The sequence below is a fragment of the Manis pentadactyla genome, chromosome 11 (assembly GCF_030020395.1).
Source record: "Manis pentadactyla isolate mManPen7 chromosome 11, mManPen7.hap1, whole genome shotgun sequence".
Lineage (NCBI taxonomy): Eukaryota > Metazoa > Chordata > Mammalia > Pholidota > Manidae > Manis > Manis pentadactyla.
This window is the reverse complement of record NC_080029.1, coordinates 118,792,794-118,817,140: the sequence shown is the minus strand read 5'-3', so window position 1 is coordinate 118,817,140 and position 24,347 is coordinate 118,792,794. Positions and strand designations below refer to the sequence as shown.

The window sequence follows — 24,347 nt, the reverse complement described above, 5'->3', positions numbered from 1 at the left end:
CTCTGTGTGGCATTGCGCTGAAGGAATGCAGCTGTCCCCCTAAGCAGGCACATGCGACAGCAGCAGACAGCCAAACAAAACCCAGAGCCCAGTGCAAAACCCAGCTGCGAAGTATGAACGCCCTGCAGGACGCTAACAGCATCTCCCGTCTTCCTCCCACTGCTCAGCCTGGGAGTCATTTAAGAGGAAGGAAAACAAAATCAAAACAACAAGCTACGCAGCAAAAAGAACTATTAAATAAAGTTAAAGTAAATGCAACTTCAGTGGCTGTGGGCTCCTCCCCTCCAGAGCGTGTGAGACATATTAATGTCGGCGAGTATTTTAAGGGAATGCTGAATCTAGAGGTAAAGTAACACATTTTAGGTACTGATTTCTCTCACCTGCTGCTATTCTATATTGTCCTTTGCTTTCTAAAACACCAAGATTCTACCTGGTCATTCAAAATCTCAGTGGCTTATGGGCAAGAAGTATATCATGATTTTTGTGGGATCTTTTTTTTTTTTGTCTGTTCCGATCCCCATTTCCCCACCTGTGCTTCATCTGCTGTGGGTCCCCCAAAGGGCCAGTCATGTCACATGATTGAGGCTAGCTAAGTGCCCCCATGCCCTACACTCAGGTTCAGGGATGGAAATGTGATGCCAAGTAGATCACAGTGCAGTGTCTCTGAAATTAAATAGTCAGTATGTATCTTAGTTTTCTAGGCTGCCATAAGCTATTACCACAAACTGGGTGGCTTAAAACAACAGGAATTTATTATCTCATAGCTCTGGAGGCCAGAAATCCTATGCCAAGGTGTCAGCAGGGCCATGCAGCCTCCAAAGTCTCTGGGGAAGAATTTCCAGGCCTCTCCTGGTTTCTGTTGGTGGCGGGCAATCCGTGGTGCCTCTTGGCTTGGAGCTCTGCCCTGCCCATCGCACCACCTCCCCTCTGTCTGTGCGGTGTCTCCGCAGGGAGTTCTCCTCTCTGTGCCTCTGGGCCTCTTCTTTCTTGTAAGGACACCAGTCTTAACCTCCATCCTAATTACATCTACAAAGACCCTATCTCCAAATAAGGTCACACTGACAAATATGAGCAAAAGGACTTCAGCACATCTTTTTGGGAAACACAATTCAACCAACAACACGAGATGAGGGTCTCTCCCACTTCGATTGCAAGCTCACGGCCATGGGAGCCTGCCCACCCACCTGAAAAGTGAGTAAACAGATCAGGAGATGAAGAGAGAGAGGAAGGCAGGGTCCCTGCATTACTGGATTCCTGGGATGCCTCTGTCTCTAAAGCCAAGTCCACGTCTTGGACTTTAAACAACAAAATATCTTTCTTGTTTAAATGTATTTAGTTTGGGTTTCTGCCCCTTACAACCACATCGATTCTAATTAATATATGCCAATGAATAATCCTATGTAATATGAATTCAAATAGTTCCTTTTAATCTGGGAGGGAAGAAAGGGTGGGGTATGTATGAAAAAGATTAACCATGAGCTGAAAACTGTTGAAGTTAAGTGATGGGTACAACGAGCTCATTATTTATACTATTTACTACTCTCTCTACTTTTACATATGTTTAAAATTTTCCAAAAATGAAACGTTACATCAAGTGTTTAAAAAAAAATGTTCCCCCAGGCCTCACACTTAAAGTCCAGCACAAATCAGGGAAAACAACAGAAAAGGTTCTGTTTTTTACATATGAACCAGACCAGACCAGGCATCCACGGGGAATATCTGTAATACGGGAAAACATTAGCGTATGTGATCACTGCAGTACACACAGGGCTTGTGAAACTAGACCTGAGCCTACAGAGGCCTCACAGGATCAGGGGGTCTTGGGTAACAGTGGCTGGTGGATGACCTCCCCATACTATGCAGAGAAGGGGCCTCCATGTGCCTCAACTCCAGGGAAAACAATGGCATGCACGGTGCTCATTCTACAGTGCCCATAGAGGAATTCACTTTTCCTCCCGTTAATCACAGCAAAGCAGCTATTATCCACAGCTGGCAATAAAGCAAGGGTGTGGCTCTGAGAAAGACAGGATGACTTCTCCAGTTGTTCACTAACAAGTACTGCTATTCTGACACAGGCGTGTAGTTTGTGGCATATGAAACACCCACGCACCTTAATTTAGGCTAGAGTTGTCACCTCTTCTGAGATTAGAGGGTCTCCATTCCAGCTGCCCATTAGAATCACTTGGGATCTTTTAAAAATCCTGATGCCCAGGCTGCAGGCCATACCAATTAGATCACAATCTCTGGGAGTGGAGCCTTGGCATCAGTGTTTCCAGAAGGCTCTGCAGTGATTCTAAAGAGCAGCCAGGGCTGAGAGCCACTGCCTCAGACAGACGAAGACCCGTGAGGTGGTCACTCCCTTTGGATGCGGGCCTCGCACCTCTGGACCTCTCCTGCTCCTGGCTAGGCCAACCTCCACTTCCCAGCCTACTGTGTGAAATCATTTAAAATGATTTCAAAAGATTGTTAAATGATTTATTTTTTATAAAAATGACTTACTTTAAATGATTTATGGAATAGTTGCAAAGATACGACAGAGTTCCTGCATGCTCTTCTCCCATCTTCTTCTAATGTTAACATCAGATAAAATCATGGTATATTTATAAAGGCTAAGAAATTAACATCAATATATTATTAGCTTTTAAACCACATACTTGAGCATATTTCACCAAGTATTCCACCAATGCCCCTTTTTCTGTTCCCTAATCCAAATCAGGATACCACCTTGCATAATGTTTTTAAGAATGAAAAGGGTCTGCACCAAGTTCCAATCCACAATATCAAAAATTCACTTGGGCTTCCTTCCCTAGCTCACCCTCCAGCGTCTTACCCACCCTTGTATTTGCAGCATCTGTCCATCTGTCCTGTTTGAATCTGATACCCCAAGTGTTTAGTCAAGTTGGTTCTTAAGAGTTTTAAGGTCATGGGACCACTTTGAGAATCCAACTGAAGCTACAGACTCTCCTCTGAGAAAAATGCACAAAAATAACTTTGCATCCAACTTTAGACCAGGTAAAAATCTCCCCTCGTCCTCCTCAAGGGCTTCCACCTGGGCACAGCCTTCCTCCGTTCGGCTTCAGGCAGTGAGGGTAACAAAGTCAGCACCAGTCACGACCAAGCCCTCGCCCAGATCCTGGACAGAGCAGAGGTGCGGTGCGCTCTGGGTTGTGGGCTGACGCCCGCGGCCCCAGCCCCGGCCCTGGGCTGAGACTGGGCAGAGCTCTTCAGACGGACACCGAGGGCAGCTGGACTCTCCTTCTGGCCAACTGGGCTGTCAGTACTGGACCCCAGAAGTTCTGCTTGACCCATCACCACTTTGGAGCCCACTTTCTCTGCGTGTGAAGAATATACCTCAGAGTTTAACCCTTCTCAGCCCAAAAGCCATGTTATCATCTGGGTTTCAACAAAGAGAAGTGACTCCAAAGCAGTTCTGACAAGCTCTACCGAACCGGATTTCTGTCATTTGGAAATGGCAGGAACCTTGGTCCCAGGGACAACGGCTGCCTACACATCTCACTCCTGGCAACTGCGTGCAAGGGCTCCCACACACGAAAGCCAAACTGTCAGCCCAGGAACCCTACATGCTCTCATAAGCCACCACACCTACCCCGGTGGCGGGACCTAAGGACAAGGGGACCCTCCCCACTAACCCCTCATACCCTGAGTTTGAATCTCTTGCTCCAACCCATTCCTCAAATGCTGCTCTGTCTCGCTCACATCCTGTCCCACCTGTCATCCTCCAGTGCCGCCTCATGCCTCTGACTGATGGTCCAGGTGCTGCCTGAGTTGTGCTACCTTTGGTGAAGAGCCCTGGAGGCCCCCCTGGCCCTGGGGTCACACTTTCTCTCCTACTGTCACTCTAGTCAGGACCAGACTATTCCTCCAGCATCAACCAGAAGACAACAGGGCTGGAAACAGACAAAAATAATTCCTATGGACAGGGCTGGGTCTGTTCTTACCTTCTGCAAAGGGTTCCCATTCATAAAAGCGGCCCATGAACGGCTTGTTGTTGTAGGATGCACACTGCACTTCCCGGATACTTCTGCTGCTTTCTGGACACACCTGAAAAAGCAGATACCACATATGTAATTAGTGTCCATAGCTTTTGGTAGCCCCCCATCAAATCCCAGGAGACCTCCCCACCTTTAAAGACCAGGCCTCCTCTACTGAAACCAGGGTTTCTTCACCTTCATCAAAATTCAAAATGCAGATGCAAAAGCTTCACACCAAGTTTACTAAGTGGGAGTCTCTGGAAGGACACTACAGTTTTAACAAGTACCCCAGGTTATGGTTTTGCTTGCCACAATTTCAAAACCACTAACCGGAACCTTCTGCTCCTGACAGATGAGTCTGCTCACCTTCCTCCAAGAGGCCATCCATTCCCATCTGTCTGACTGTGTGCATGGGGTACCATCACAGACAACATGTACAGAGCTCTTGCTGCGTGCAGGCCCTGCTTTAGATATTTACACTTATTAACTCACTTAATCCTTACAACGACCAATGAGGTAAAGATGATAGTTTTGCAGATTTGTAACAGATGAGCACACTGTGCCCATGGGGGAGCCACACAGGCAGTGAGGGCAGAGGCCAGATTGAATGCCAAGCGCTCTGGAGTCCAGCAATTGCACCTCGGTCCCCCCCCTTCTTGCCTAATTCTGTCCACATTCTCTCCACCATCTAATGCTCCCAGCCTTTTGCAGGCAAAATAATCACCCAGAGATCTCATGGGAAATTCGAATTCCTGGATTCCTCCCCGAAGGATTATTATTAAGTCTGGGATGAGGTCCAGGAATCTGTATTTTATCAAAGTATTCAAGTGATTCTGATGTGCTAGACTACTCAAAAAAAAATACCCAGCTTCCCCTGGTTTATATCATTCTTATTTATAAATGGCAAGTATGAGCAAAGTGTGATATAAAATAAATAAATGTGAAATAATAAGATCAGAATCTCAAATTAAAATCGTGGGTAAAGTACAATCTAGCTTAAATTTAGCTACAGTCTGTTTAAGTGTGGAGTGTGGGTGTATGTGTGTGTTTTAATAATCAGACAGGAAAGGAATCTGGGTCCTTAAATATTAAAATCTCTGTGTGTAAGTCTCTGGAATGAACTGCTAATAAAATAGCACAAAGTCCTGAAGAATTATAAAAGAAATCTACTGTAAGTATCAGAAACACCAGGTTTCTTGGAAGATGAAGGAACAGAGGAGGAATGAAGCCAGGTGGAGGGAAGAACAGCTCCTGCTTGATAAAGGGCAGTGCGGGGAGGCTGTTGGCACAAACACCCAGACCGGTCACAGCCCTGCTACAGCCTGAGCCCAGCCATGTGGCGCTGGAAGCCATGTGGAGTGGAATGTGATGCACGGGGGGGAAACCGGGCCGGGTGTATGAGCAGAGTGGGCTGAGCTCCGACAGGCCGAGGGAGGCTGTCTACCAGGGCCTGGAAGCCACGCTGCTGGCGGCCCTCAAGCCAGAACCTTGCAAGCTTCCAGCAACACCAGCCATCTCCATGAAGAATTGGGGTTAAGATGCTTTCTGCAACCCTTTGCCCAGAACTAGATTTCGTCTAGGATGTGATCAGTTGGGTAACTTGGGAGAAGGCGCCGTCCTTGCCACACGGAAGAATCACTAAGGGGTTTGTTAAAAATATAGATTCTTGGGCCTCCTCCTGGTGGGATGGTGGGGAAAGGGCCCAGGAATATACACCGAAGGATCTCGAGTGATCCTGGGGCCACCAGCCTGGCACTGGACTGCAGCAGCCAGTTACAAGCCATGCCCAAGCCTCGACCTCACTTCCCACCACTTGACACGCAGTCCCAGAACAGTGAGACTCAAATCCAACCTCTATAATTTACATCTGAGGAAACGGAGGCCTGGAGAAGTGGCACACCTCTCCCAAAGTCCCACAGTGACCAAGAGGCAAAGCCCAGGGTGCTGACCACCCGCTGTGGCCATGACCAGAAACTAGATTAAATCAGCTGCTGGGTGGCAGGTTTTCATGCCACCAGAACAAGTGAGTTGACTGTCCTGCTGCTCAAATAACCACACGTACGTAAAGCACAGTGAGGCTCCAGCCAGAAGCCACCCTTGGTCAGCCTGCTGGCAGTTATCACAAGTGGACGCGGCAGGCCACACTCAACCAGTCAGCTTATGGATGTTTTCTTGTCACAGATTCTTTTGGTTTACTGTTTTTCTAATTTTTCTGCACTAAATATTTATGGAACAAAACTTTATCAGTCGTAAGCCCTTCCAAACACATTTGGCTCTTAGCCAGCTTTGCATGTGCTTGTAGTTTATATAATCTTACAGTGTGTTCTAATGCCCCACTAATGCCAGGTGCTCTTATTATATCCAAGTGCATCTGCCAAGCCACCCCAGTCACCTGTATGGGTCATTCAGGATACCCTGTCCCTGGTCACCAAGTGCTTTGTATCTGAGCAGGGCCCAGTTACATCCTGAGACAGGAGGGCTTAGCGTGTCCTCAGACCTAAAATGGGAGGTCAAGCACTGAGGCAGCAAACCCACTACAGTTGCCAGGAGGCTGCTGAGCCCAGCAGGCTGACGATGGTATCCAGTGAGTGGCCAGCATGGGAAGGTGCAGCAGGAGGTAACAAGAGGCCCCGGCTGATGGACATGGCCTTGAGCGTGACCTCAGCGGAGACTTACACGATGCCAGGAGCGCTGCCAGTTAGAGGCAGGACAGTGCTTCCTGGGGAGGAGAGGGGCCTGGCTAGAGAAATACAAGGTCCACCGGGCTCACACGTGGGCGTGGTTACGGAGACTGAATTAGGATAAAGGTGAGAAGGCAGAGCCTAGAGTGACAATGATCTAAGAGTAGCTTAGCTTTTATTGAGCACTAACTAAATACCAAACGCTCCACCATGTGATTTATGTATATTAGCTCATTTAATCCTCACAGCAACTGTTACACCATTCTGTAGATGGGGAAGCCATGGCACCGAGAAGTCAAATGAGCGGCCCAAGGTCACAGAGCTGGTAAGTATGAGGTCAGGGCTTGAACCAGACACTTTGGATCTAGAACCCATACGAGGAGCCGCTGTGTCACGGTGCCCCTCAAGCTCGTGTGGGTAGCAAAGTTAACTGTGGGGCGTTCCCAGTCAGGAGGACCTTAACTCCTTGCCTACTGTTAGGGGAGGTGCTAGGGGACAAGGTCAGATTCAGGCTCCGAGGCCTGGCGGAGCAGCCCCAGCTGTGGGGAGCGGGAGCAGGGAGCTGTCGGTTGAGGATGGAAAGCAAGCAGGGCTGGGAGATTCTGTTTCATGTCTCTTCTCTAGATTACATCTGTTTGTACTTGTCAGACTATCAGCATATGATCTCCTCTCATTTTAACAGACTTTCTGAAGTTAAAACTTCCAGGTTACAGATCACTTTACATTTGTTGTATTTTAAGTGGGCTGTTTCCTGATGCCGTGGACTGAGCCACCCTGACCTTATCAGTAATTGTCTATATTACACTGTGAGTCGGCTTTGGGCAGATTTCCTGCAGACAGCTGATCCTTTTCATGGGTACAGATTCTTGCCAGCTTTAGGTCAGAAAACAGATAGGGGGAAAAAGGCATTTAAATAGAGATCAGACTCACTCAGGATGGGGCTCGCAAAGACTGGAGCTCTGTAACTCCCTGGCAGATAACCTCCTTTCAAATGACTCCCTTCCATCCAAAGGAGGGAGGGATGTTTCCACTGATTACTTATGGGAAGTGGAATAAAGATGTACTTTAACATAAAGAGCTGAATCTTTAAAAAGCACTTCAGGCCCTATCCAAAGTTCCATCTAGACAATTGCCTGGAGTTGCTATGAGTCACAGAGTATTACGGAAACTTGGACTGTTTCCACGGACTCTGTTTAATCTGGGAAGACAACTGCTTGTACCTAACTTCATAGCTCAGGAGGCCACTGTGCAATGGCCACGCACTTACCTTTGGTAATTTAGTTCCAGCTCCCTAGAAGACTGGAGAGCATCGTCTCCAGGGAAGGCAGCGCAAAGGAACGTGACTGAAGCCTGCCTAGGTCAGACATGCATATTTTTACACTTTGAATTGCTCTGGATTCAATCAGAAGACCAGCTACCATGGCAACATATGATGTATTTAATATCACTACAGTGAAGAATCTAAAAAAAGAAATCTAGAAAATGTCCCTGTACTGCCATGAGAGAGTGGCTCTCTGACCTTCAACAAAGCCCTCTGCTTTGAAGCCTAAATGACTATGTTTCAACAACAAGTCCTGTACCACTCCCACCCCCAGGGATTTCTGTGAGGATTAAATTAGTAATACAGTAAAGTTTCTGACTCATGGTAAATCTCAACAAATGTGAGCTGAATTGGAATCTAAGCAGACATCAAAGATGACCCCAGCAGTTCCAGAAGCTGAAGGGCTTGAAAGGTAGGTGTCCTGAGCGAATATTCCCCTCCTTTCTCTGTAGAAAAATACAACCATGGGCCAAAATGTCTTACAAATTATCCAGCACATTTTTAAAATACATTTAATATCTACTTTCTCAAGTCACCTGGACCAAATCCAACCTTGAAAAAAACCTGTTTGCCACCTCCCACTACTTTTAGGTCCTCTAGACCGTAGTGAGTTGGTGCCCCCAAAAGAGTAGGGTCAAGGTTCAGATTAAATGAGAACAACAAAAATACAACAAAACCAAACCTGAGGTTTTCTTAGTTCTCACTTTCTTTCCCGTACAAGTTCATAATGTCCTAGAGAAAGGTGTCTCCCTCTTGTTCAATACAAACATCAAAGATCCAAAGGACGTTAAAATGACCATCCCATATTTTTAAGTACTCTGGACACACATCCTACAAATCTAGGCCTATCCCAGGAGTGCTTATTTATTTCTCCTGCCTTAGATCAACTGCATGGCTATGCCTATAAGAGAGTCTAAAATAGAACAGCTTTTTTCTAAGTAATCAGGAAGTTTATCAAAATGTAAACTTTCTATTACATTCAAAACTCCTACTCCCTCAGGAACATAAATTTCCTAGTGGCTACTTTACGGATCCCATTATTAAGACGGGCTTCCTTCCATTCTGCTGTCTGCTGGGACAGGGTGTGAAATTCCTTCAAGGACAAATATTCATCATGCCCTTTCTACATGTCACGTGTTGTGATTGTGGCGGATACAGAGAAGAGCCCCTCATAAGAGTCTCTTGCGGGGATTTCACAGGTCAAGGTGAGAAAATACATAAACCAAAAACGTGTAATGCAATGAGAAGAATTAGTGAATTGTTTGGGTACCAAATTTCAAATCATGCAAAAACAAGGAGTTAACGTATCTTCCTAATGTTGATGAATCAAGGAAATAAAAATTATTAATATATGATATAAAATTAATATAACAGAAAATAAAAATGTTCAGAGATCAGTGGAGTGGGAGTGTGGATAAAATGAGAGTTCCTGTGGCCAGGATTCTCACCTGGCCCTGGTTGACTAGCTCACTGCACACCTGTGGGCACTACATGGCTGTTGACTCTATATAAAGAGCTCTGCCCAGTGCTCTGGGTGCGACATGGTGGCACGGCTGTAGGGCTGCAGGAGAGCAGAGCAGAGGCTGGAGTGGAGGCAGTACTGAGAACAGAGGCCCGGAGGATGGCTGTGCAGGATGACTGTGCAGACAGAGGGGCCCAGGGGCAGAGCCCGGCTTGCTGCCTGCAGACTTGCTCTGAGTGAATGGGATTCTAGTGACTGACCTGCCACCTGGAAATAAAGTTGGGTATAACCCTTTCACCCCAAGAACATTTTACTATCAATTTCTTTGGTCACATTGAAGCACTATGGAGCAAACTTGCCTGGGGCTGAAACCCATTGGCAAGACAGGGAGAAAAGGGGGTAATTTCTTCATCTTTCAGAGTGAAGAGTTGATGGAGAAAATTTGAGGTTGATATATCAAGAATTAGATGTATTGTATTAGTATGCTATTTAGTGTTATGGAAAAGATGACCATAAGAATTAAAAATTTAAAATGACTGATTACATCTTGGGAGAGGGACTATGATATTTCTTACTGTTTGTACTACTTTTTATAATCATGAACAGTGTGTATGTGATTCATATATATTTCATACATAGGAAATATATTTATGACATATATGCATATTTATATTTAATATTTATATGTTCACATATATTCACATATATGTTTATGTTTCACATACATACACATATATGAAAGGTCACTGACAGAAAGTTCTATTAACTTTTTCTTATTCTATGGAAAATTGCAAGTTGTCTGAGAATGTGGAAAGCGCAATGATGCAGAAAGCACTGACACTAGCATGTACTTCCCAGACACGAGGTTATAAGGCGATGAGCTCATGATAAGGGAAACTTACGTTGAGCCCCCCAGTTAGATGGCCTGTCCGTCCACCCAGTACCTGACCCCACAGCTCCTGGAGAGCCTCCATCTTCCAGAGCTGCACTGAATTCTTGGCCTGGCCTCTTTCCTAAGCTCCTCCGTCAGGAAGTTGTTTGTCAGCTCCTCTTTCATTCGGTGTCAGACCCGGAATGGGGCAGAATTAGAATCTGCCTGACAAGAGCTTAGTTATATTTGAGATTTATCTGATATCTTCCCTTCATTTTCACTCACTCAGAGACAGAAACAGCTTCACAAGGATAAATCCATCGTCAGAAGCCAGTCCCACCCCAGGGAAATTTACTGGAGGGTCACTGATACCAGCACTCGTCACATCTGCCTTTGCTAAAAGCTGCCTTCAGCCCCAGGAGTTTTTCCCCATAATGTGAAGTGCACTCTGTCTAAACTCAGGATCACACCTCCTTTGGCAGCAAAGCCCTTTAAAGACTCATAACCTAGTCCCCGCCTTGCACCAGCTGACTCACCACAGCCCCCCTTCCCCAGGAGGAGCCAAGTGTCAGTCTCCCCTCAAGGGAAAGACAGAACATTGACCTTAGAGCGCTCAGCAGAAGGTGGGAGTGACCCCAGGCCTCCAGGACAAAGGGCATACGTTTTCTTGGTCGGTAATGTATTTAGCAAATAATAATAATACAAAACCCCAGGAATAGCTAGTAGAAAGGCTTTTATTTTACCTGCATCCCTTCAGGCACCAGAGGAACTGCAGTTTGGTTTTCTCATTCCTGTTTCACCCCTAGGAAGATGCCAGTTCTTGTGCTCCCAAGTCTTGGCCTTCAACAAGCTTCCATGAAGGGAAACATTAACTATTTACAGCTGAGAAGCTGAGAAAGTGAGCGTGTGCCTAAGCCCTGGGTACCCCCGATTGTGGCCCCTTAACTGCTGAGGACATACTTGCAGGTGAAGGCAGTGCTCACTGAGAACACCTGATTCCACCCAGAGGCCCCTGGGGCACCTGGTCTCCCTACTCAGCCCTTATGGGAGTGCAGAGGGGCTCCAGGACCCCTATACTCCTCCACCTAGAAAACCTGACCCTTCCTGGACAGCCTGCTGCCTGCCTGCATTTCTCCGGGAGGTCTTTGCTGACTCCACCCACCCCAGGTTAATTTCCCCTGTCCCAGGATTTCAAAGTGCTGCCTATGCTCTGCACCTGTTAGTACTTATTTATGAGTCTTTCTCTCCCCCAGGCCACTCAGAGCCAGAGCTTGCTCTAATCTCAGTGTCCTTGACCCCCAGCCCAACATGTGATCCCACTGTCAGTGTCAATGCTGTGCTTATAGACTCCAAGCAAGAACCCACAATAGTGAGACAGCATCTAAGACTGATGTCCACCCTAAAAAAACCACAGGTTCTCTATTTATTTATACTGGGGTTTGTAACTTTAACTTCCCCATATACATTGTAAGCAAGAAAAAAAACCCTGCCTTATCTTTAAAGTCTACATTCAGAGTTCATTAGTGCTGCATTTATTATTGATTATGCAGCATTTCATAAAGGATGTCTTATATGAATGAAAATCCTAAAGACACACTAGAATCCAAACAATTCCTAGATGACATCATACGTTAGGGCTTCTTATCAAATATGCACGTTGGAAGGGGTAAATTCACAGGCATGAAGTTACCTACAATTTCACTTTCATCACTTTAAACACGACCCCAGGATGGTTACACTGAAGGCACATCACAACTTAAAGGTTGGGTCTCAGCGAGCTTCCATTGCATTGTTGGGCAAAGCATGGTTAACCCTCAGGGTACAAAAGGGGACTCTGAGCAGGTCTGACCACGTCACCCACAATTTCATGACTTAACACTTTTAAATTGGAAGCCGTTCAAATATGAGGAGACTTTAGTCTGTTCCTATCTACAGAGAGGCACGTAAGCCACGTTCGCTTATCCAGGCCAAAAGCATTTACCTACTAACGATGCGTCCACTCCCTGCCAAGTTCCTTATATATGTGATCTCACCTGAACCTCGCGCCACCCCCGACGCTGGGGAGTAGGTATTATTATTAGCTCCACTTTATAGGTGGCCCCCAGAGAGTTAAGTAACTTGCCTGAAGATACAGGGCTCTGTACCCAGCCCAGCTTCACTTCCAAGCCCACTACCCCACACTGCCTTGTAGGCCTAACACCAATTAAACCAGATGATCGGATTTGCTGTCTGACTCTGCACTGTGTTTTTAAGTTTCTCACCCACCTACCTCATGTAGGAAGGTCAAGCAAGGCCCATGTGGCATTTCTGCATTTTAAGATGTTAAACAAAAAAATCCTCATTAAGAATTGTGATTATTTAAAGTGGCTGGAGGAGGGGGGAGGGCAAAGAAGGAGGGTCCCTCCCACCAGGCAGGCATCCCAGCACCCATGATTCTGTCTGATCCAATCCTGCCTTGCTGTCTTTGACTAAGCTGCTTCTTTTGCACCCAAATGCTCTTTTCTCTTTTTCGGCCCCCCTTGGGAGCCCAGCTCGCCTGTCCCCTCCTCGGGGGAGTCTTCCCCAGCCCTGTGGCCTCCTGCTCTGCGCCCTCAGACTTCCTTCCCCTCACTGAGTGCTCCAGCACCACGCGCAGTGGCTCACAAACAGCCGCAGTTGGCACCTTCTCTGCCACTGGAGCGTAAGGGCGTCAAGGGAGGATCACAGAACTGAGCCCTCTAGGGTGGCGCAGTGTTAGCAAGATGTTCCATCAAGAACTTCAGTGGGATGAGCTGAGCACCCAGTTTAAGGACTGGACTTATGATACATCAGCGGCTATTTCCAACCTACCCTGGCCTCCTTTCCCTGGTTTTTCTTCTTCCAGAAAATAAATATGGAGAGCTCTGCTCTCTAGATGCATACATTATTTTTTAATCTTTGGAGAGGACATAATGATAACCTGCATTCCTTGATAGATTAGTATGATATTACACATTCTGTCCTTTACCTCTTTCCTCTTTGAGTAGGATTTACATAATTTGGGGATTCATCCATCTCTTCATGTTGGACACTGAGGAGGATATATAAATATCTACCTAAGATCATAGATGCTCAGATGATGGAGCGCATGGGTGCATATGGGTGCACGCAAATAAGACCGAGTACAGCGGGACTGAGACGCTCTCCCCAGAAAGACCTGCTTGCACAACTGGTCTCTGGCTGGCACCTGGGAACTTGGGTTTCAGAAGGGTTGCCATCAGTCCTGATAAGAGTGACTCTCTATGCCCAAACTATTTGTGCAAGTAATACAGTTTATGCGGAACACCGGCTTTCCTCCTGGGAGTCTGGGGTTTTGGCATGTGGCAGGCAGAAAATGACTACACAGCCACCCCTAATGAAAACCACCGGCACAGACTCTAATGAGCTTCCGTGGTTGACAATACTTCACAGGTGCTGTAACAATTCATTGCTGGGGAAATTAAGTGTGCCCTATGCAACTCTACTGCTAAAGGACTCTAGGAAGTGTTTGCCTGATTTCCTCTGGCCTTTGCCCTATGAGCCTTTCTCCTTGTTGATCCTGATTTGTATTCTTTCATTGAAATAAACCATGACTGCGTCCAACTATGTACTGCGTCCTGTGTGTCCTCCCAGCAAATCACCAAACCTAGGTCTTGCAGACCCATAACACAGGGAGCGTTAAGGTGTTTATGGAGTATGGTCCAAGTCACAAGAAACCATGAGCTTATAAGAAGAAGAGATGCAGCAATGGGACTCCTAAGGAATGACATCTCTCAATAAGGGTAAGAGGAATGTGACTCGGGATGAGGGATGCACGGAGGAAGACACCATGCAAAATGTTACAGCCAAGAGAAGGTACGAAACCTGTACAATCCTTTGTGTCCATTTGTTCCTTGGTCCTTGGTTTGAGACATTATTTTGCCAACCTCCAACATGACAGCAGACATCATGAATTCACAAGAATTTTCTAAGATTCCTTGCAATTCAGTCTCATGAGTAGTGGAGTCACCCCAGCACCCAGGGATCTGTGGCGAGAGTACACAGGAGAGGCAGCCCCTTGCTGGCAGCAGAGGTCTGGCAGAAAGTACATGCTTTAAAAAATGTAGGTTAAATGAAAGAAATGCTAAGTAGATGTCAGGCCCACATAGATGCCAAGTGCCCCCTCCTCTTTCCCTTCTCTTTATGGTTGGCTTGGTCTTCAAAATTAAAAATGTACTAGTAAATGGGAGTGTGTATCCTACATTAGAAGTGAATTCATTTTATTTTAAGGGATAGCAATGGTTCTCAGGAACAGGGACCTGTCTGCTCATGGACACAAGTATTCTTTTTTTGATTATAAAACGTTTCCTTTACATCACCTCATGTGATCCCCAAGACAACTCTCCATGGTAGATAATATGACTCTTCTATATCTCCCATGGAGCCTGGTCCCTTACAAGATGAGCAATGATGCTCAGTTAAGACTCACTGGCTGACTGACCACTAATGGCTTTAGAATTACTGTGTTGCAAAACTTATTAATTCCTGAAGTCTGTCGTGGAAGAACAGGCTAAAAAGCAATCCAGGCATTCAGAGGAATTATTAAAATCACATATTAAGTCATTTCTATGGACTCTACAGCAGGAAATATATATTTTTAATGAGGAAACTATTCACTATCAAACTTTCTCATGACACAAACTGAACGTGCTTATGCCTGGACTAGCAGGGAACCTCCAGGAAAGTTCCTGGATGATATCGATCCTCATTAAACCCCCCAAAACTTCCACTTCTTTGGCATCACCACTGGTTGCCCTACATTAACCAAATTGCACTTCGACCCACAGATCCGTAAGCAAAGAATAAATATTGTTGGTAGAAAGTCACTGAGAATTTGGGGGTTGTTTGATATGCAGCAATGATGGCTGTCAATAGTGATTTAAGGAGTTATTCTTAAGTTACTAAAGTAATAACCTTATGAAAAAGAAAATATATGGTGAGAAGACATGCAGAGAAAAGAGAGGGAGGGAAGGCAAAAGGTACATTAACATGGCCTTCCTGTCTTCCACACGTTCACTCCCAGCCAACAGGGTGGAAGAGCAGTCGTCACTTCCAGGCTGGGGGTGGGCGGCGCGTACTCACGTCGGTGTTGCAGAGTTTATACTGCCGGTAGGCCCCGATGCAGGAGATGGCGGTAGACCGGGCAGGCTGGGAGAAGCTCTGGGCTGCCCTCTGGGCCCCCATGCCGTGGTTGCTGCTTGTTTCTGGGCTGTGGAAGAGGCTTGAAGTTGCAGGAAAGCCTTGGTCGTGGGTCAAAGGCAGCTGGTAGACAGAGGTCTCAGACGCCTGCAGTCCAGAACGAGGGCTGCTGTCACTCTGGTGCAGAGGCCCATGCTGGGGGCCCCGGTGGGCTGGCAGGCTGTAGCCATGGCTAGGACCTGACGCCCCCTGGGACCTGGAATGCTGGGACGAGGGCCTCTGTCTCCGAAGCCTCTGTGGCGAGTGCGCAGAGTCCGTCTGCAGTGGTAAGATGTACGGGGCCTTGCCATAGCCATACTTGCCAGGCCCAATGGGACCTCGGGTCTTGCTCCTAAAGAGAGACACCAGAGAGGAGCGAACAGTCACAGGAATGCTCATGTTAACCCAGAAGCTCTAGTCCATGGTAGAGGGAGGGGCTTGGGAGAGAGCCTGTGGCAGCACAGGGAGGAAGAGGCAGGACTTCCAGGAGAAGGGATTCGTGGAGGCTGGAAAGTGGAATGGAGAGTGGGAATGATCAGTGGTGCTGAGAGTGGTTGGCACCGAGGTGGGCTGTGGTTAGGAGGTGACTTACGGCAGGGAGTTTGGACATGCTTTTGGTTGTATGGAGCCACTGAAGGTTTTTGAGACATATAAAGATATAATTGTAATTTTGGCCATAGTAAGTTCCTTTTTTTTCTGATAATAATTCGTGGTTTTTTCCCAACTCAGCTGTGCCTGATATTTCAGACCCTTTCCACTGTCATGCACGCCCAAACAGCTTTTCCAGGTAAGTAGAACCTGGCTGAGCAATCACACTGCAATGCAGTCCTGAGGCCTGACTTGCACTAGGTCAAACTTAATCCCTGTAGGAACTAGAGGAGGTTGAATGACTGGCTGCTCCATCACTCTGAAGGGAACCCAAGCTGGACAGTGGGTAAATGGTCACCTTCATGTTGGTACAGATCTTAGACTTTGTCAAGGCCTGTTGCCTTGTGAGACCTTAAGATAAGCATGTCAACAGCGGTATGCTGGAAAAGGTTTAATAACTGGCTTTCCAGGAGGAGAAAAGCCCTGATCTGTAGGACTTGTTTGTGTCCACAGTGTAAACACTCCCACCATGGCCAATTTCAAGCTACCAGTATGAAGACACAATCAACTTACTGAGCAGGGAAAATCAGCCCCAGCACACCCACTGCATGGGAATTCATTGTGCAACTACTGTTTGCAAAATACAGAACAAGGAATGGTGAAGAGATAAAAGAGTGAATCAGAAATGGTTCCCAAAGACCCCAGCCTTACAACTGAAAGCAACTAGAACATAATGCAAGGTGGGCAAGGGCCTGGGAAGCAGTACAGCAAATGATGCTTGTGAATTCTGAAAGCACTTCTGTTTGAAGGGATGTGGGAAGGTTTCACCATCACTAGTCTGAGAGTTGGGAAGCAAGGTTCCAGTACGGTGCAGAAGGACTTAAGTAAGCCCTCTCTAACTCTTACTTATTTGTAAAATTACTGAACTGGATTAAATGACTGCAAAAGTCATTCCAGCTTTAAAATTATATGCTTCCATAATAATTAATTCTGCATTTAAGTAAAATTGGAAATGTGCCCAAGGGTGCCTGCAGGATGGCCCCGTTAAAATAAGCACATTAAAATAGCCATCAAGGTGAAACATTAATTTCTGCCCTTATGAGGAAATTCTTTCTTCACTCTATATGACCACTGAATATAAAATTTAACAGACCATAACTAATCATTAACATCTTTATCACTAATTGCACCTTCCTTCTTAGCTGATATGGTTTTGAATTAAACTATACTATAGTGTTTATTTTGCCTTTAGGCATTTCTCAATCTTGGCAACACTTGGAACTCTGTTAATGATAGGAGACCCAGCATGCTGCTTTAGGAGATGCAATTAAGAAGTCAGTCTTAAAAATACATGTAACTTGGAAGCAATTTGCCTTTTCTTTCTTGTGGCAGGCCAGGTAAGATGAATGACATCATGCAAAGGCAAAGGAAAGAATTTCTGTGTGTGCCTTTTTTTTTTTAAAGATCTGAAAAACCTACCAAAAATTCTGACCTTCGAGTAAGTACTGGGCGGAGACCCTAGCTGAAGGTGACAGACACGAGGGTGTGCGGAGGGAGCAGTGCCTCTCAAACTTGAATGGAAACAGGAATCATCCAGTGATTCTTGTTAAGAGGCAGATTCTGTTTCAAGAGGTCCAGGGTGGGGCCTGAGATCTGCATTTCCAACAAGTTCCCTGGGGAGGCTGGTCCTGCTGGTCCAGAGACTGCTTTGAGGGACAGTCAGAGAACGGAAGTGGAATCCCAAACAAAAGGGTGAGACTTCAACAACAAATTTGACCATTTTTAATGGAGAAATGTAGCTATAAAAAATTTTTTTAAAAACCTCTGAGTTTGTGACATAATGCAAAAATGTGCTGGGTCTGGGCCAGGCTGCACCGCTACAGCTCACCCAGTGACTAGACCTTCCTCGTGGGGAGCAGAGGAGGATGAGGGCTTGTGCAGGCCTCTTTGCAAAGGCTGCCCAGCATGCCTGAGGGGGTAATGTGTCCACATGCAAATGTACATTTTTGTATTCACACTGCCTTATGGGAGACTGCCTAAACCAGAGAACCGTTCAAAACCCCCACAAACAGCAATACCACTGGAAAGATGGTGATGTGCAAACAAATGACCAGCTAATTCTGAACAGACTAAAGAGAATGAGCAGCCAATTTTAGGGTGTGGCTAGGAGAACCAGGATTTCTGAATTTCTAACTCAGAGCACTTTGACAAGCAGCAGATTCATCCCCACTTGGCCAAGAGAACGTGTGTTTTCCTTACAGTGGTCAGAGCTAATCATCCTGACGGCGCAGAATGGCCTCTTCCCACCAGGACAGAGTCCATCTGGCCACTTGCAGGGTGGCCTACACAAACTGGGCAGATTTATGCAGAGCTGGGATAATAAGCACAGATGTGGCCAAGGGAAATTATGTGTCCAGTTAACCCTTCCGTGGGCTCCTGCTGTAGATGCCTGGGAGGGGGAGCCGTGAGGTCCACTGGTTCTGCTTATTCTCCTCATAACCCATCTCTGGGATTTTACTTTGGATTCCCTACTTGTCAAAGCTCTGGATAATTTTAGAAAGTTAGGCCTTGAGAGAGAACGGGAAAATACCCAGTTTGAAGAGCAAGGCCATGGGTGTTAGCACAGCTTAGTGGTTAATGATTTGAGTCCGAAGTTACATTTCTTGGGTTTGAACCCCAGCTCTGTCATTTACTATTTATGAAACTCTCGATAAGTCACTCCATCTTCTGATGCTTCCGTTTGAAACAGGGCCAGGATTTGAATGAAGCCAGTGAAGCACAGAGGACGCAACACTTACAAAAACGCTCACTCTCAGGGCCATGCAAGTCCTGGTGGAACCTGAGAGCAATGCCTCCTTAAACACTGGGCCCAAGGGCCTCACTCTGGGCCCAGTGCTGGCCCTAAATGCATTTATAAATAATGATAATAGTGCCTTCCTTAGAGTTTGTTGTAAAGACTCGATAACTTAAGAGCAAAAGACTTAAATAATGCCTAGCACAGAGCATGCATTATCCAAGTATTCACTTAAAAAAACAGAAAGTTCTAGCTTGGCCACTTACTAGCTCTATGAACCTTGGCAAATAATGTACCCTCAGTTTTCTTACCTATAAAATGAGAGGACGCCCAGTAGGATGTCTGTAATAAATAGGACAGATAATAACAAGTGTTGGAGAGAATGCAGAGAAACTGGAACTATCACACATTCCTGGTGGGAATGTAAAATGATGCAGTCACTTTGGAAAACTATCTGGCAGTGCCTCAGAAAGCTAAATGTAGCATTACCATATGACCCGGCAATTCCAATCTTAGGGATATACCCGAGAGAAATGAAAACATATGTCCACACAAAAACTTGCCCATGAATGTTCATAATGGCTTTATTCATAACAGCTCAGAGATGGAAACCACCCAAATACCGATCAACTGATGAAGGAATAAACAAAACATAGAATATCCAAAGAATGGATTATTAATCAGCCCTAAAGGGATGAAGTACTGCTATTTACGACAACACAGATGAACCTCAAAACAGTCTAAGTGGAAGAAGTCAACACAAAAGGCCACATGTTGTTATGATTCTGTTGACAGGAAGTGTCCAGAAGAGGCGAGTCCATGGAGAGAGCAAGCAGGCTAGTGGTTGCAGGGACCGGGTGCAGGGAAGCAGGGGGCGGCTGGCTGCTGAGGGGTGCAGGGTTTCTTTTGGGGTGATGGAATTTCTGTGATGAGATAGCAGTGATGGTTGCACTACCTGGTGGATGTACTAAAACCACTGAATGAGATGCTTTCAATGGTGGATTTCATGGTATGTCAGTTTTATCTCAATAAAGCTGTTACTCTTTTTTAATTAGAGCATGAACACTCCCCATCTTATCTACTTCCAATGATGTTGTAAAGATCAAATTGAGATTACCAGTAGGAATGCATTTATTGAATCTGAGAGCAGTTTTTATCATTTGCTTTCCATAATTTGTTCCAACAGCCTTTACAAAACTTTATTGGGCAACTTCTCTGAGCATCTACTGAGCATGTGATGTTTTCTTTGTCCACTTTTCCAGCCCTGACAACATAAGTAAATGCAGAGCCCCCCCCCGCACCTCCCATGCTTGGCTCCATGATGAGAACTGGACAGTAAGGGCTCTGACAGTAGGTTCCAGTCCCAGTTCTTCCAATGACCTATTCTGGGTCCCGGAAAATTGTTGCTTCTGAGATAATGGCTGCAAATAGCATTTTGGAAAGGATAACAAGCACATAAAATACTTTCCTTACAACAGTCTGGCTGCCATCCCGGGGCTCGTTGTGTGTGATGTTGTGCAGCTTTATGATGCTCGTCCTGACCAGTCAGTGTGGTGCATCAAGCAAAGATGCCACATCTAGGCTCCCTCTCCCCGACTCTACACACGTCCCCTGGAAAGCGGCAGCTACAGCCATCACCTCTGCCTGACCACACCCAGCCCCCGCTCCTGAGCATCAGCCACACGCCCCCACTGACCTCTAGACCAGAGTCTGCTTCCCCCACAGAACCCCTAGGAATCCAGTCCAGATACAGCTCCTGATTTGGGTGAGCCTCTGATCCTGCACCATCGCAAGCTCCCAAGAGATGCCGGCACCGGGGGTGCTGGGACCCCACATCGATAGTTCTGTCCATGCATTCCCACAGACATCTCGAACTCAACACCTTCACGCCCCAATTCATCACCTTTCCCTGAACAGAACTGCTTTCCTTCTAGTTCTTCCTGTGATCTCCACCTCAGCACTTCTCACCTGAGCAAGCATGAGAACAACCTGGGAGTCCTGTTTAACATGACCGCTGAACTCCACCTGCAAAGAGTTGGACCCAGGACGCCTGGGTGGGGACTGAGAACCTGCATTTCTAACAAGTTTCCAGGCGAGGCTGATGCTGCTCTGCAGATCACATTGTGAACGCCACTGCCGTTTCACTCCCATGAACCACCCATCCCACTCTCCCCCACTCTCTGCATTCATCAAACTCCGTGGCAGAGCCACCAACCTGCACAGCATGGCTCCTCCTGCCCCTCTTGTCAGAGCCCTGGCACCACACAGACCACGCACACCACGCTCCTTGGAGTTTCCCAGCAAAACAGCCCAGTTTATTTCTCTGTGCTCTGTTCGAGCCTGATGGCTCCACTAGGCTCCTTTCCCACCACCATTCCCTGGCTCCCCTACCTATTCGTCCTTCAGGATTCAGCTGAAGTGTTACTTCCTCAGTGAAATACTACCTGGCCCAAACCCACCCCCACCAACTCCACAGAATCTAGGTCCTTCTCTTTTGTCCTTCCACTGGCCCCCATGTAACTGTCACAGCACAATAATCTTTTACAATGCTGTTTGTTTAGTCTGCCTTAGTTTACCGGACTGTAGGCTCCTTCAGAGTAGGGAATATGTCTTATTTGTCTTACAGAACCTAGTACAATGACTGGCACATAATAGGTGTTCAGTAACTGTTGAATAACTGAAATAGAGAATGAATGGCTCAAACTACTTTCACCAATAAAGGGAGAATCTCCTCTTCCTGTTATTACATTTGTCTAATTTGTTATATGAAATGTGATATTTCATTAAAAGACTGTTAAAACTTTTGTGGCACTGAAGATAAGGCCACCTCCCTGTATGCAGAAGTCTCCCCTACTAGGTGGGATCACTTCTGGTATGGAATACTCAGAGAAGAAACAGGTTTTGGAATGGAAAGGAGGACCTAGCAGGGGCTGGGACTTGGCCTTCATTCTCAAAAGGACGCAAGAATTAAGGGGTCAAGGGTGCTCCATGCATGTCTGTCAGAGCTGGACAGCCACCCAGGCAAGGCTGTCTGTCAGCTGCTTGCAGCTAGAGAGGATGGCTTCCCATCTCTTTTCTTAATTTCCAGTCCAGAGTGGAAAGGGCAGAGAGAGAACTCTGCCCTCCAGAAGCCAGTCTGTTTGTATTTCTTATTCTCCCCGTGTTTATTTCCCTTAGAGCTCTGTCAAGTCTCTGTGAGAGGCCCAGCCTCTCTCAGCTGTGCTAACATGAACCACACATGGGCCACAGCGTCCAGCGGAGCAGCAGCCCCCGGGACCCGCCTGGGCGTCAGGAGTCAGGCCTGAGGGTCCTGGAGAGGCCGGCACTCCATGGAGTGAGCTGGCAAGGACGACAGTCGCCCCTGCGCCACAGAAAGTCTCCTTGTGCTGCTTCGTCTGGGAGGTTCTGGCTTTACAGCGTTTAGAGAGGCACATTCCTTTGCAGCTAGGTACCTGAGTTGAATTGCTAGGTAAAGAGAAATCAGTTCTTCCAAGGGGAAGATGGGAGGGAGGCTTACGAGATGGAAGATGATTTATTACTGGAGATAGCTGTCAGAGTCGGGGACAGATGCAATCCCCATATTAGATGCTGTTGAGAAAATCTAAGATCCTATTGAATCTTAATATACTGAATGAATAATCTCCATATGATGAAAAGTGAAGCTTTAGGGCATATTTGCACTTTGTACCGTTATTATAGATCAACAGTAAACTCTTACTAAGCCAATGGTTTGGGGCAAATTTACCTGGCCCATCTTGGCATCTAAGACAGGCCGAGGAAATCAGAAGCGAAGCATCACAGACTCCTAATTATTAATGGAGAGATGCTGCATCTGACGATGCCTCTGTACCAGCCTCCAAAATGTGCACATTCTTCCTCCCTTTCTCTTCCCAGCGAGGAAACAAAGGATTTCCAGTTGGCACTTCAGGCTCAGAAAGAAGGGAGGGAGATGTCATTTACAATTACTACCAAGTGAACTGCTTTTTCCAAATCCACTGGTATGATTAAATGCATCTTTCAAGAGGCTTTTACAGACATTTTTGAAGATGCTGGACAGTGGGAATCACACCCTAGGCATTATCCAAGTCTTAGAGAGGCACACGGAAGTGTGGGCGTAAGGTCCTTAGGAGAGCCCTGTTCACCTGGCAGAACACTTGAAATGCCCCTCGGAGGACAACTTTTTTTTGTTTTGAGGAAGCAGGCAGTGCATGTCTCCCTCTCAGTAATCTCTTCTTTTCCATGAAGGACTTCTAGAATAAAATTGAGGCTTACAGAGCCAGGGAAGAGAAGACTCAAAGATCAGCACGAGGAGAGAGAGGTCTCTCTAGAATTTGAATTTGAAAAGCGAGGCTTTGTCTGACAAGAGGCAAAGTCTGGGGCAGAGAGAGCGGAGGTATAGTGCACACTGCAGAGTATGACGAAGGTCCTGTGACCTTGGAATTATCTTGTCAAACCAAAGGAAATGAAGAGTTTGACTAGCAGGCAGATGAGGGAGGAACTGAGAGGCGGTAACTAGAAATCAGGCCGCAGGGCTCAGGCCTGGGTGGGGCACAGCAGAAACCCCAGATATGTTTAGGCTCCTGAGACACAAGGATCTGCAGGGTGGCACCTGACCAGGACACAGGAGGGAGGTGGCATGGTGGCGGGGCCCACCTGAGCACTGGTGGGTCAGCCCAGGGGGTTTCATGGAGACCGGCAGCAGCTCCTGCAAAGGCTGGGAGGCAGCCAGTGAAGCAGAGCAGACACCCTGCTCCTTCTCACCAAGGCTGCACAGAACCCCTCGGCTGGGAAGCCAGGTCACCCGCAGGGAGAAGAGAATGTGAGGAAGGCCAAGACACCTGACTGAGCTGAGCATAAACCCTGAACCGATCGTGTTTTATGGGAAGTGTCTGAGCATCTGAGTCTCCCGGAACTGGCAGTTTTCCTTTAGCAGCAACAATAGAACCAAGTCCAGTCACAGAGAAAGAAATTGCATTTTGCATTTTTGAGTTGTGATTGTAAATTATAAATCTGAAACACAACCTGTGTGTCCTTGGATAAGGGAAAAGGGACTTGTTCATTTATGTGGCATAGATATGTTGGAGTACAGTGAAGCTGGTGTCAGGAATAAGGCAGATGCATAGATAGAGACCCAGAACAGTCTTCCAATACAGTTAAGTAACTAGGACAATCCTCTGAGAACACAAAACGGAGGATATCCACACTCCTGTTGGTGGAAAAAGGAAAGAAAACATGTATACACTATGTGCAAGTGCATACATATGCAGGATACATTCCTGAACCGAAACAAATCAAACCTTCGTCTGGGAAGCAGACACGGGAGGGAGTGGAGTGGAGACCACTGGTTGGCCACTTCTCACCCTTTTGTCCGACCACAAAACATGTTGTTTGCCTCCTGCACAGGCTTTCAATATATGAAAGTGA

General features: G+C 46.6%; 1 protein-coding gene across 2 annotated transcripts in view; it reads right to left on the bottom strand.

Moving 5' to 3' along the window:
• THSD4 (thrombospondin type 1 domain containing 4) overlaps positions 1-24,347 on the bottom strand; it is a 538,324-nt gene that overhangs the window by 415,425 nt on the left and 98,552 nt on the right. For both annotated transcript variants that reach the window (XR_008992663.1, XM_036907842.2), the window contains exons 5-6: positions 15,446-15,893; positions 3,960-4,062 (exon numbers count right to left, since the gene is read on the bottom strand). Coding sequence is in view for 1 of the 2 variants with exons in the window: in XM_036907842.2 (XP_036763737.2) it covers positions 3,960-4,062; positions 15,446-15,893 (551 nt within the window). In the remaining variant the exon portion in view is untranslated. The remainder of the gene's footprint in view (positions 1-3,959; positions 4,063-15,445; positions 15,894-24,347) is intronic.